The sequence below is a fragment of the Passer domesticus genome, chromosome 10 (assembly GCF_036417665.1).
Source record: "Passer domesticus isolate bPasDom1 chromosome 10, bPasDom1.hap1, whole genome shotgun sequence".
NCBI classification, from domain to species: Eukaryota; Metazoa; Chordata; class Aves; order Passeriformes; family Passeridae; genus Passer; species Passer domesticus.
The window spans coordinates 3,708,310-3,720,736 of NC_087483.1; the positions used below are offsets into that span (position 1 = coordinate 3,708,310).

General features: G+C 56.0%; 1 protein-coding gene and 3 non-coding genes across 4 annotated transcripts; 3 read left to right on the plus strand and 1 right to left on the minus strand.

The window, feature by feature from the left end:
* Positions 1-1,182: 1,182 nt before the first annotated feature.
* FTCD (formimidoyltransferase cyclodeaminase) lies at positions 1,183-12,124 on the plus strand. Its single transcript, XM_064433351.1, has 18 exons — positions 1,183-1,510; positions 2,497-2,706; positions 3,450-3,633; positions 3,986-4,114; positions 4,227-4,315; positions 4,531-4,710; positions 4,800-4,937; positions 5,129-5,260; positions 5,912-5,973; positions 6,641-6,770; positions 6,878-7,039; positions 7,415-7,458; positions 7,540-7,678; positions 7,959-8,054; positions 8,227-10,024; positions 10,438-10,473; positions 10,721-10,968; positions 11,810-12,124. The coding sequence occupies exons 2-15, from the start codon at positions 2,653-2,655 to the stop codon at positions 8,311-8,313; spliced, it is 1,626 nt and encodes a 541-aa protein (XP_064289421.1). The 5' UTR covers positions 1,183-1,510; positions 2,497-2,652; the 3' UTR covers positions 8,314-10,024; positions 10,438-10,473; positions 10,721-10,968; positions 11,810-12,124.
* On the plus strand, positions 1,192-1,263 carry TRNAP-AGG (transfer RNA proline (anticodon AGG)). Its single transcript has one exon. It is a non-coding gene; the product is annotated as a tRNA-Pro (tRNA).
* On the minus strand, positions 1,568-1,639 carry TRNAA-UGC (transfer RNA alanine (anticodon UGC)). The gene has a single exon. It is a non-coding gene; the product is annotated as a tRNA-Ala (tRNA).
* TRNAS-CGA (transfer RNA serine (anticodon CGA)) lies at positions 2,180-2,261 on the plus strand. The gene has a single exon. It is a non-coding gene; the product is annotated as a tRNA-Ser (tRNA).
* Positions 12,125-12,427: the final 303 nt, after the last annotated feature.

Sequence of the window (12,427 nt, forward strand, 5' to 3'; positions counted from 1 at the left end):
TGCAAAACCGGGAGAGGTGAGGAAAAAGACACTGAGGGGAGTGGCATGGGGAGGTTTCCCGTCTTGCTGAGTGGATGGCCCCTCACCACCCTGTCCCACATCTCTGGGACAGCAGTGCACCCCACCTTGTTTGTCCAGCTTCCAGAAGAGATTTTGGGCACCACTAGCCCTCCTTCCCAGCACCTCTACATATACAACTCTAGGTGCATCCCAAGACACGTGGGAAAGAAAAACATCATGCTTTGGTGCCCTGCAGGCTCCAGGCAGGATAGGGAAAGAGCTTGGGGCATTTCTACACAGGCTGGAAGTGCTAGGAGGCAGTGCCAGGCCTTTCCTAGGGAGCTGTGGCAGCCCTGCATCCAGCAGAGGGGGATCTGGGGAGGCAAAAGGATATGGAGATGCTCGGGGTGGATTTCAGGGCCTCTTGCATGCATGTAAGCACTCTCCCTCTGTGCAAGAGCAGAGAGGGGGCCCTGGGATGCCCATGCTGGAATAGGGAAACCTTGCTTTGGGTCCCTTCCTGGTCATCTTGAGCTGGTTTAGGGATCCAGATGTCAGAGACTTTACCAGGGGAAACCTGCATTTGTGCCAGGAGGAAACCGTGTGGTGACTGGATGGGACTGGAGTGTGCAAGGAGATATAGGGCCCTCACTGGACCACCTGCAGTGGCCCAGTGAGGCAGCCAGGGCTGCGTGTGTCCTGAGACACTGTGGGAGCGGGGAGGTGCCTCTGTGTGTGTCCACGAGATGTGAGGTGCAGCATGTGCCAGGCGCCAGCCCCTCTTTTGTCCATCAGAGCCCGTCAGCGTGGCTTGGCGCAGTCGGAAGGGCCGTTGGTTTTTGAGTGAGCTTTTGCTGTGGGGCACGGTGCAAAGGCGATGTCCCGTGAGCGGTGTTTGTGCGGAGTGTCAGCAAATGTGGGTGTCTGTGTGGCAGGGGCTGTGCGAGGCTGGGGCGCGGCGGTGGAGGGGCAGGGGGTAAGGGGGGAGCGGAGTGAGCAGGGTGGGAAGGGTGGGAGGTGTGGAAGGGCTGTAGAGGGTTGTGGGGGTGGGTGTGCGCTGTGTCCCTGTGCAGGCGGGGCCCGGTGTGGCAGGCAGCGTGGAGGTGGAGCGTCCTTCTGTCGGGATGTGAGCGGGGGAGCGTGCGGGGTGCGGCGGGGCAGAGTGGGGGTGCGGGAGGGGCCGCGCACCGCGGCTCGTTGGTCTAGGGGTATGATTCTCGCTTAGGGTGCGAGAGGTCCCGGGTTCAAATCCCGGACGAGCCCTTCGTTTTTGGGCGCCCAGCGGCCCCCTGCCGCCCGGCTGGTCGCCCCAGCAGCGCTGGTCACCGCAAGGGACAGCGTGAGCCCCGTGGGGAAGGGACGCTGCGTGCCTCCACACTGGCCAGCACCCGGCTAAGGAGAGGGAGATGTCGGCAGGCAGCTCCTTGCTGCCTGCCTTGGGGCGCCAGGAGGCAATGGCAGGTCAGACGTGGCCACAGGCAAGGCCAGGCACTTGTTGGGGGAGGATCTGGTGAGTCTCTGGGGTGGCGGTTTGCATCAGGGCGGGGTCTGGAGAGGCAAAAGCAGGTGGAGATGCTGGGGGTTGATCCCAGGGCCTCTTGCATGCAAAGCAAGCGCTCTCCCGCTGAGCTACATCCCCCCCCCCCCCGCCTCTGGCAGAGCGTGTGCCCTGGCGTTGTCCTCCCTCCGGGAAAATGCCCGTGTCTGCTGCCTTCCCCTGGCGGCCGAGGTGGGGAAAGCTGGGGAAAGGGTCTGTGCAGGCAGTGCGGGCCCCTGAGGTGTGATTGGGCTGGTGAGGGGGTTGCGAGACGGGGAATAAGTGTGGGGCAGAGCAGGGAGGTAATTTTGCAGGCGCGGAGGGCACGTAAGGGGCAAGCGTAGGTGTGGCAGGAGCGTGTGGGGCGTGTGCCGTGTCGGGCAGGGCTGCGGTGGCGAGTGCGAAGGTGAGGGCAGTGTGTCGAGGTGTGGGCGTGGGGAGGAGCGGGTGTGTAAAAACGAAGGGCTCGTCCGGGATTTGAACCCGGGACCTCTCGCACCCTAAGCGAGAATCATGCCCCTAGACCAACCTAGAGTCATAGTCTGTGCATTTGTCGGTGTCTGGGGACACCGCGGACATCCACGCAAAACGGAGCGCGGTACACCTCGCGGCCAGCGAGCCCCCCCTCCCCCAGCCGCCGCCGCTGTGATGGCCGAGGGGTGAAGGCGTTGGACTCGAAATCCAATAGGGATTCCCTGCGCAGGTTCGAATCCTGCTCACAGCGATGGATTTTAGCCGGCATCCATGGTGGGCGTTATAGTGCAGTTGCAGTGACTTGTCCGTACCTTGTGGTAACTACAGCATCTTGCTGGTCGCAGCAGATTTTTTTCCTTGATTAATTGGTGCTGGTGAGTACTACCATCTGGCCTCACAGAGCCCTTGTCCCCGGAGCTGTTCCAAGAACGGCGGGGCCAGTATGATGGTGTTTATCCAAGCCCCTTTCTGTCCCCTGGCCACAGATCGATTCAGTTAATGAGAAACTCTGCCTTGGGAAAGAGGCAACGTGCTGGCTGCTGAGAGGGTTTCGCTCTTCAGCGGGACAGGAAAGGGCAGGAAACCCCCAGGGTGTGAAGAGCCGAGCCAGGGGCTGAGAGCTGCAAGCAGACCGTGGGACCATGGCCAAGCTGGTGGAATGCGTCCCCAACTTCTCAGAGGGGAATAACAAAGAGGTGAGGCAGTACGTGGAAGGGCCGAGGGGTGGGTGACACCGGGCTGCTGACAGCCAGGTTTCCCCCCTGCAGTGCGGTACGCACTGCTAGATTCTGCCATGCCTCCTTTGCAGTTTCGTGCATCTTTCGCTACTTGGCTAGTGCCAAAAATGCCTAAATGTAGCTTTGGAACCCTTATGGCAGCTCAGTGGGAAGCAGGGGCTGAGACCTCTTCCACCATTGCCAGCGGGTTGTTGCAGCACCAGGTTTGGAATATTTCCCTGCAGAGAAATATTGCTTGCAGTTGTGCCAAAACACGCTGTCAAGGTTAATGGAGTCTGTCCTGGGCATCAGCCTTCAACTGAACTTTGGCTCTGCCAGTGGCAGGAGAATTTAGCAAATCCAGCATGGCTGTAAAAACACAGCCTCCTCCAGGGAAGAGGCTTAGCAGAGCCAAATGTGTTGGGAAGCTGGCAGGTAGATGTATCCTCAGAAACATCAACTTGTGGTGGTACTCTGTGACATGCAGCAGCAGCCAGGTTTCTCTCCACCACCAAGTGAGTTTGGGGAGCCAGGGGCACCCCAAACCTCCTGAGTGGAGTGGGATACTTGTGCAGGGCTGCATCCCCGTTGATCAGGGGTCATTCTCAACCCTATCACCAGTGGGAAGAGCGAGAGCTGAGATGCCCCCTCTCTTGAAAAGCCATGGCTGTTGTATAGTCCCAGCCATCTCAGCCCCCTTGCTCCCTTCTGCTGTCTGGCAGGTGATCGATGCAGTGGCACAGGCCATCTCCCGGACACTGGGATGTGTGCTGCTGGACGTGGATGCCGGCGCCTCCACCAACCGCACCGTCTACACCTTTGTGGGGTCCCCTGAGGCTGTGGTGGAAGGGGCATTGAGCGCAGCCCGTGTGGCTGGGCAGCTCATTGACATGAGCCAACACTCGGGTGAGCTTGGGAGAGGTCCAGGGGCTGGGCTGGCACAGAGGGGACTGCCGTACTGCTGGGACCAAGCATGGCACTGGAACAGGGACTGTGGTCACAGGCTCAGGCCCGAAAGAGTTTAAGAAGTGTTTGCGATGCTCTCAGGCACATGGTGGGATTGTTACGGCTGCCCTGTGCAGGGCCAGGGGTTGGACTAAATGATCCTGGTGGGTCTCTTCCAACTTGGGTTAGTCTGTGATTCTATGATTTTCTCACAGCAATGGTGTCCAGTCTGTAAGAGTGTGCAAAAGTGTGTTCTCCCTCCTTGTCTGCTTGTTCTTCCCATCTCCCATTCCTATACCTGCCCCGCCACCAGGTGAGCACCCTCGGATGGGGGCCTTAGATGTCTGCCCCTTTGTGCCAGTGAGGAATGTCAGCATGGAGGAGTGTGTCACTTGCGCCCACATCTTTGGGCAGCGCTTGGCAGAAGAGCTGGGTGTACCTGGTGAGTGGGGTCAGGAACCTCTCCACATTCCATCCCATCCTGCATGATTCCAACTGTTGGAGAAAGTGCCAGTCCCTGCGTGGAGGTGCTCACCCCCAGCTGTGTCTTGCAGTTTACCTGTACGGAGCGGCAGCACGGCACGAGAGCAGGAAAGCCTTGCCCTCCATCCGTGCCGGGGAGTATGAGGCGCTCCCTGAGAAGGTGAGCCTGGTGGTGGCACGGGCTGGGCAGACCTGACCTGTACTTTGCTGGCTCAGGGAGCATGCTGGGGGCTGGCATAGTCCCTTTGCACCAAGAGGAGCTGGTGACACAGGTGGTCATGGCAGATTCCAGCTGGGGAGGGAGATGCCCTCCTTGGAAGGGTGGCATGTGCTCCGGGCGGTGCCAGCCCACACACTCTCTTCCCTCCTCCCCAGCTTGCAAAACCAGAGTGGGCTCCTGATTTTGGGCCCCCAACTTTTGTCCCCCGGTGGGGAGCCACAGTGACGGGTGCCCGGACCTTCCTTATTGCATACAACATCAATCTGCTGTGCACCAAGGAGCAGGCTCACCGCATTGCCCTCAACATCCGTGAGCAGGGCCGCGGCCCCAGCCAGGTACCTCAAGAGCATGGGCACGCCAGGAGCATGCCTGCCTGTCCCCACACCTCCTGGGCTGTGCCCTGAATGTGGCACTTGTTTGGCAGCCCGGGCGCTTGAAGAAGGTGCAGGGCATCGGCTGGTATTTGGAGGAGGAGAACATGGCCCAGGTTTCGACGAACCTGCTGGACTTTGAGACCACACCGCTCCACACCATCTACGAGGAGATTTGCCGAGATGCACAGGTGGGTGGCCTGGGGTGCTTGTTCCCAAAGGGGCTGAATAGCACAAAACTCCCAGAAACTCACTAACTTGCTCCTCTGTTGAAAACTTTTCTGTGAGCTTCCCATGTCCTGGGAAGGGATGAGGACAACCAGGCTGAGGCAGTAGTGGCAGCAGGGCTCTGGGGAAAATCACATTTCTGATGTCCTTGCAGGAATTGAATCTCCCTGTGGTGGGGTCTCAGCTGGTAGGACTTGTTCCCAAGAAGGCCATGCTGGATGCAGCTGACTTTTACATCAAGAAGGAAAAACTCTTCATCCTGGAGGAGGAACAGAAGATCAGGCTGGTAATGTGGCTTCTCCTGATACCAGCAGAAGGGTGGGATCATGGGAAAGACACATCCTACCCCCTACCAGCCTCCCAAAATGGCACTGAGCAGAAATTTGGGACTGCTCAGGCCTCAGGCATGACATTTGTCTCCAGTGTGGATTTTGCGGGTGCACAGCAAGTGAGACAAGTTGCTTTATTGTGCTGAGGATGCCAAGATGCACAGGGAGCAGGAACCACGTGTGAGGACTAAGTGTGGGTAGCAGCTTCTTGTCTTGCCTGCATGGAAGCCAGGAGGGGAAGGAAATGTACCTAGAGCTCAAGGACAGTGTGTGGCATTATGGGAGGCTGTCCCAGGACGGGGAGTAAGCTGGAAAGGAGGAGACAGGCTTTGCTGTTCCGCTGCAGGAGGGAGGGACTTTTCCAGCCTGTGGGGAATGTGCTAGATAAGAGCAAGCTAATGATTTATCAGTACAGCTCCCAGTCATGTGGAGGTGACTGCACACCACCCCCGAGTCTGCGATGGGATGGGCTGGTGGTGCCCGCTGTCCTCTCCCTGGGTGGTGGCCCAGTCCCAGTGCTGACTCACTCATGGTTAATTAGCAGTGGGGAATGAGGATGCAGTAGGACTTGCATGACAGGGCTGACGCAGTGGTGCTGCTCCTTGCAGGTGGTCAGTCGTCTGGGCCTGGACTCCCTGTCTCCATTTCACCCCCGGGAGCGCATCATTGAGTAAGGACCCACATCCTACTTCTTGTCATGGTGCCCATTCTTCCCTGGATGGGGGGATCCTGATGCCTGCATCCTGCATTCAGCTTGTTTTTGGGAGTGATGGCTGCTCCCAGCTCTTCTTCACAGCCTGGGGACATCTCTGCTGGGTGGTTGTGCAAGAGCAGGTTGGTCCCTGCTCCCAGATGCTGATGGTTGTGAACATGGAGTGGGGGAACTCCAGGTTGCTTCAGCAGGCAGTGGGAGCAGGTTTCATGGGCAGATTTGAATATTAAATTCCTTACCCTATCCCCATGCAAAATTTCACTGCCTCTGGTTCACATGCTGCAGCACCTGGTGTGACATGAGTCTGTGGGGGGAAAGGAAAGGAAATCCATCCATGAGGTGAAGTCCTTGTCACCCTTCCTGGGCAATGGCTGCAGAGGCATTTCTGTCCCACCAAATGCTGCTTGCATCAGCCCAACCTGGCTAATGCAGAGCAGCCCCCACACCACCTGTGTTCCCCAGATGTCCCCATGGGGTTCCCAGTCCTTACCCTGGCCCTCAGGCTGTTTTTAGTTAGTCCCCTACTCATTCACGGGGTTGATGCTGGAGAGGGCAGTGCTGGGTGAGAAAGGTCTGGGTGGTGGTGTCCCTGCACCTGGAGGGCTCTAAAACACCTGTGCTGCAGGTACTTGGTGGAGGCAGGAGAGGTGGATGGGAGGCTGGTGGCCAAGCCACTGGGTGCCTTTGTGCGAGCTGTCGGAGCGAGGTCAGCAGCACCGGGAGGAGGCTCCGTGTCTGCAGCTGTGGGAGCCCTGGTATGTGCCCCACACCAAGGGGGGCTGAGTGTCCTCGGTGTGCCTAGGGGATCTGGCACGGTGGTAGCAGTGGGCACTGTGTCCTACTGGGGGATTTATCCTGGCAGGGAGCAGCGCTGGGCAGCATGGTGGGGCTGATGAGCTACGGGAAGCGGCAGTTTGAGGACCTGGACCCCATCATGAGGAAGCTGGTCCCCCCTTTCCACCAGGCCATGGAGGAACTGGTGGCAATGGTGGATGCTGACTCCCGTGCCTTCAGCAGCTACATGGTGAGGTTCCACCAGAGGCATCCTGCAGGAAAACAGGAGGGCTTTGCAGCTGGGAGGAGTGCTGGGATTGCTGTGCTCTGGATTCCTTAGGAGCAGGGCTCTGACTTTAGAATCCCAGAATCATTAAGGTTGGAAAAGACCTCCAAGATTATCAAGTCCAACCTTCTACTGAGTACACCCATGCCCACTAAACCATATGGCAAAGTGCCACTTATTGCTTTTTGAACACTTTCATGCTAAAGCCAGGGCCTGGGGAAGGGACATGGTCACCTAAGGGAAGTTTGCAAGAGCAGGGGAGCTATGGGATCTGCCCCGATCCCCGATGCAAGGCATGGTCTGGGTGATGGCAGCAAACCTGCTTTTCTTTGCCTGCAGGAAGCCATGAAGCTGCCCAAGAACACCCTTGAGGAGCAGGAGAGGTGAGCTGGGCTGGTGGGGACTGGCTGACTGTGGGGACACAGCCACCCAAGCACCCAACCCAGGGCTGTCACCCCTCCCAGGCGCACAGCTGCCATGCAGCAGGGGCTGAAGGTGGCCATAGGGGTGCCCTATGGCCTGGCAGAGAAGGTGAACGGGCTCTGGCCTGCTCTGAAGGAACTGGCACGACACTGCAACCTGGCCTGCAAATCTGACATCCAGGTATGGCCCCAGCTCACACACACTTGCCCTGCAAGGTGTTCCCTCATGTCCTGAGCTCCAGGATACATGTCTCCAGCTGTGCTTCCCAAACTGGCCAGTGGTTTCCACCCAGTAATTCTTTGGCAGCCATTTCCTGAGAATACCAACAGATTGGAAAGTGCTGCACACTGCTGGGTGGTGCAGGGTGGGAGTCCTGCAGCATAAGGGTCTGACCTGCTTCAGCACTGTATGGTGGAGCTGGTTCACCAGGAGAGCTTCTCGCAAGCCCAACTTTTCCCAGGTGGGAGCCAAAATGCTGGAAGCAGCAGTGTTCGGAGCTTACTTCAATGTCATGATCAACCTCAAGGACATCACAGACGAGAAGTTCAAGCTTGTGGTGAGCTGGGCCGCGCGGGCGCCCATGGCGGTGCGGCTGAGGGGTGGCAGACATGGCGGCGGCGGCCTGGAGCCCCTCGTGCCCGATTGCCGCTGGCGGGATGCGTGCTGTGCACGGTGGATGGCTCTTCTGGCCTGTCGAGTGGCAAATGACTCATCTTGTTCCCACACAGATGTCACAGAAGGTGTCCGGGCTGCTGGAAGAGGCGAAGCAAGGCTCGGCAGTCGTGCTGGCACTGCTGGACAAGCGGGTGGCCTGAGAAGGGCTTGGGAGTGCTCTGGGTGTTCTGGAGTGGCGAATGCAGCTGGGAAATACTCTTGTCCTTGCCTAGTCTCGGTTCGTATTTGCCTGTGGAGAGGTGTGTGAAAAACACGTTCCTCTCCTGTGAAAATTTTAAAAGTTTAATAAAGGACAATAGGAGACAGGGACCATAGAGCATATTATGGCCGGGTGCATCTTGGCACTAGGCCAAGACCGCACTGTTACCTTTGGGGATACCCCTTAAATACCTTTTCCCTTACATCAGCCTGTTGCATATTCATAGACCCTCATGCATATCCATAAACTAGTTGACATTTTTCAGGAACTATTTTATATGGCCCCTTCTTGGGTTCACCTTTTTAGAGCATGTGTGTCTCTTGGCTGTGGTTTTGGCTCCTTCTCCTTATCACTTCCAGTTTGGGCCTTGGTCCATACCTTCTTCAGATGGTGAGTGCTGATAGTTGGCATATCTGTAGCAGGTGTCCTCATCCTGTGTTCATTGAGTGTATCCCATCCAAGCAGGCATTTTAACACAAGCATAGCTATTTTACTACTATGTCTAAGCTTAATTAACAGTAGAAATACAAACGATATCTTTAAAACAAAGTTACTTTAACACCACACATATAGAATCCATTTTAATATTTGCAAAAATCCAATATTATAACATCTATATATAACATCTATATAACATATCTATAACAACTGGTCTGCTCAGGCACATCCAGCATCATATCCCCTGGCCTTTCCCTGGACAAGGGGGATTTTTGCTGTCTGGGACTTGGACCCCAGGCTCCGATCCCTGGGGCAAATGTAGACGATTGGGCTGGCAGTGCCTGGGACCACAGTGATACTAACAGAAGGGATGTCAGGATCCCTGTAGCACTGCCTGCAAGGAGATCCCTGTGCATGAACACCTCCTGACCCTGCACAGTCCCTGTGTCTAGAAACCCCCATGAAACACCCCATGAAACACCCTCCTATCCAAGATCTGGGGCAAGACCTGGCACACAGTCCCTTTCTGCCGGGTGCCTTTCAGGCTGTGTGTGACAATTCCAACCTGTTGAATTGTGTAGGAAGGGGGCACTGCCAAACATGAGGCACCATCAGAGGTATTAGCAGGAAGATGGGGTGGGTTGAAATGGGAGAAATCCTACACCTTCCTCCTAGATCCTCCAAGAGGAAAACCTGAAAATCAGGGCATCCAGCCCTGTCTCCTGTTGACCGGGTGTGTCAGCAGATACTGTGTCCTCCACCTGCACACAGTGGCAGCACCCTGAGCAGTGTCAGGCCCCCACACCAGCTGTCCCACAGCCCCATCTGTGGGAAGGTCACCCCTGTTCCTAGACACTGTGCCTGAGCGGGGAGCAACGAGTCAATGTTCATGGTGGGGTCAGCTGATTCACTGCATCCCTCCCTTGACGCCGGGAGCTGGGATCACTGCCCTCCATAGCCTGTGTTTATTATCCCCGTGGGACCTTTGTGCCGGCTGGGAGTGGCGTGTTGACGTTTCTTGGGTGCCCATGGTGACAGTGCAGTGTCACCTCTCAGGTGTCACCCCTGCCTGCCGCACCCGTGCTCAAAGGGGCAGGGCCCTGCTATTTAAAGAATGCCCTAGAGCCTGGAGAGCCATGCCAAGGACAGGAATCCCGAGTGCTGCCAGCATTGCTGCCAGCATTGCTTCTTCTGAGAACTCTTCCACAGGTTTGGTGAGTGCAGGGCAGCACGGGGACAGTGGGAGCATGGGCACCCGTGGGTCAGGGGGCACTGTCCCCATGGTGGGCACTGTACCCAGGCATGTGTGCCCAGTCTCTTGTAGCTCACGAGGACATGAGCGTGGCACCCAGGCTGGGCCAGTATGGATTTATTTCTATTAAAAATGGAAACCACATGCCTGGGCTTTGGGGGTGCATGGAGTGGGGGACAGTCGCTCTGGGGGTTGGTGCTGTCACCAAAGGGACAGGATGGTGGTTGAAGTCTGTGGGGGCTTGGCACTCTGGGGGAAGCAAGCATGGTCCCTGTGCTGGGGGAAGATGTGGGACAGAGGAGACATGTCCCAGCTGCTGGCTGGGCGATGTCTCATGGCAGGAGGTGACTAATGGTGACTGTCTTTCCCTTTCAGCTTGGAGACCACTGAGGATGTGTGACCCAAACAAAGGTGAGGGGCTGTGGGGCCAGGCAGGGCTGGAGGTACCATACAGCCATCAGGACTTAGAGGGGAGATTTATGCCATGGCCTCAGACACCTGGGGGATTTACCTGCATGCCAAAGGGGTGTGGGGTGTCCTTTATGAGGAAGAGGTAGACCAGGGTGGGCCCTTTGGGTGGAGGGCAGCACCAGCTTCCTGCACTGTCTGTCTGGGGGGAGCCTGTCTCTGCCCACTAACAGGCTCCTCTTCTTCCTAGGCCTGCCACAGCCGCACCTTGCCGTGTGCCCTCCCGCCCCTCCAGGATACCCCGGTCCTGGCACAGGTTCCTGCCCTGGCAACATGGCAGTCTGCCCCCCATGCCCTGCTCCGCCTGGCCAGCACCCCCACGGGCACCCCCCGTTGGGGCATCATCCTCACGGGCACCAGGAGCACCATAAGGAGCACCATAAGAAGCACCATAAGAAGCACCATAAGAAGAAGCACTGCAAGAACCATGAAGGCAAGGTAAGAGTGGGACAGCAGTGAATCCTTCCCTAATTCTTCTGCTGACCTCCTCCAGCATATCACAGCGTCTGGCCTAAGCAGCTGGGACTCTCCTCTCCTACCCTATGGTGGCTGGAGAACACTGCCCAAACATCAGTGTCTTTTTTTAGATGTGGAAGCTCATTAGAATAATAAATAGGCAAGAATGAGTCATATTAAGTGAGTAATTTAAAAAGCAATCCATGAAATTCCTTGAAGCCATTTAAAGTGATAGCATGGCTCGGGGCACACTGTGCAGTGTATTAAATTCCAGGACTTTGTCCTGCTCACTTGAGTGCAAGTCGTGCCTCCATAATGGACATTCAGTGTCTTGCAGCAGAGGAACTGTTTGGCTCCCCCTTTAAAAGAAAAAAAAAATTCTCAAAAAAAAAAAAAAAAGAAAAAAAAAAAAGAAAAGAAAAAAGAAAAGGAGAAGCAATTCCCTGCTTAGAGTAAATTCTGCAGAAAATACCATTCCAGGGATGGGCACCATCCTGAGCAGGTCTAAATGAGGAACTGCTAAACAAGGCCCCATTTCCAACATTGGAGATGGGAGAATTTCTCAAACAAATCCTACCAGCAGCTCCTCTCACTGGGAAACAGCTCTGGTAGTGATCTGCCGTGGCGTTGGTCTTTGCTGGCAGAAAGCAAGACCTTTCTGGAATTTCCTTTATTGACCTTAAGAGTCTTGTAAAAAAATAATAAAAAACCTCCAGCCTTCCCACAATATGGGGCAGCCACCACAGGGTCACTAACCCATCTCAGGAATGCTATGACAGAGGCTTGTTTCCCTGCTGTCCTAAAGTTGTTCTCTCTTTCCCAGCCCTCTGATGGCTCACACAGGTCAAGCAGCAGCTCAAGCAGCAGCTCTGACTCTGACTAAAGGTCTGGCATGTCCCACCTGCTCCGTGGTGATCAGCAAAACATGAGGCTAAACTCCTCGTGGGAACGCCCTGCATGTCACTCCTCTCCCTCCCCCTTTCCCTGGAGCAGTGATTTCACAGCCTGCTGAGTGATTTTTTCTTGTGTGCAAGAGCTTGTAAATAATTTGACCTGGAATCTTTGAGTTAATGTACAACATTTCCACCCTCTGTCTTCCGGGAGAGCCTGCTGAAAGTCATCACATGCTGTTTACCAATCTGCTGGTGTCCGTGTGTTTTTTCCTGGGCAATGATGCTGGCTGCTAACATTGATCCCGTAAAACTCCTTACATTTTGTGTGAGGTTTCCCAGGTGTAGCAGAGGGAGTGGCTGGGGGATGCTGTAATTATGTGGGCTGCCATCCTCCATGCTAGGGTAATAATTTATAGGAAAAAGGTCACCATGGCAGAGGGATTCTCCCATGAACAAATGAGGAGCATGAACAGCTGGAAGTGTTCAAGACCAGTGCTTGGAGCAATTTGTGTCCCTGCCCATGGCAGGAGGAGTGGAATGAGATGATC

Coding starts and splice junctions, on each gene's coding strand:
- FTCD (XM_064433351.1), top strand. CDS start 2,653: ATGGCCAAGCTGGTGGAATGCGTCCCCAACTTCTCAGAGGGGAATAAC. Junction 4,938..5,128: donor AGATTTGCCGAGATGCACAG/GTGGGTGGCCTG, acceptor ATGTCCTTGCAG/GAATTGAATCTCCCTGTGGT. Junction 7,459..7,539: donor ACCCTTGAGGAGCAGGAGAG/GTGAGCTGGGCT, acceptor CACCCCTCCCAG/GCGCACAGCTGCCATGCAGC.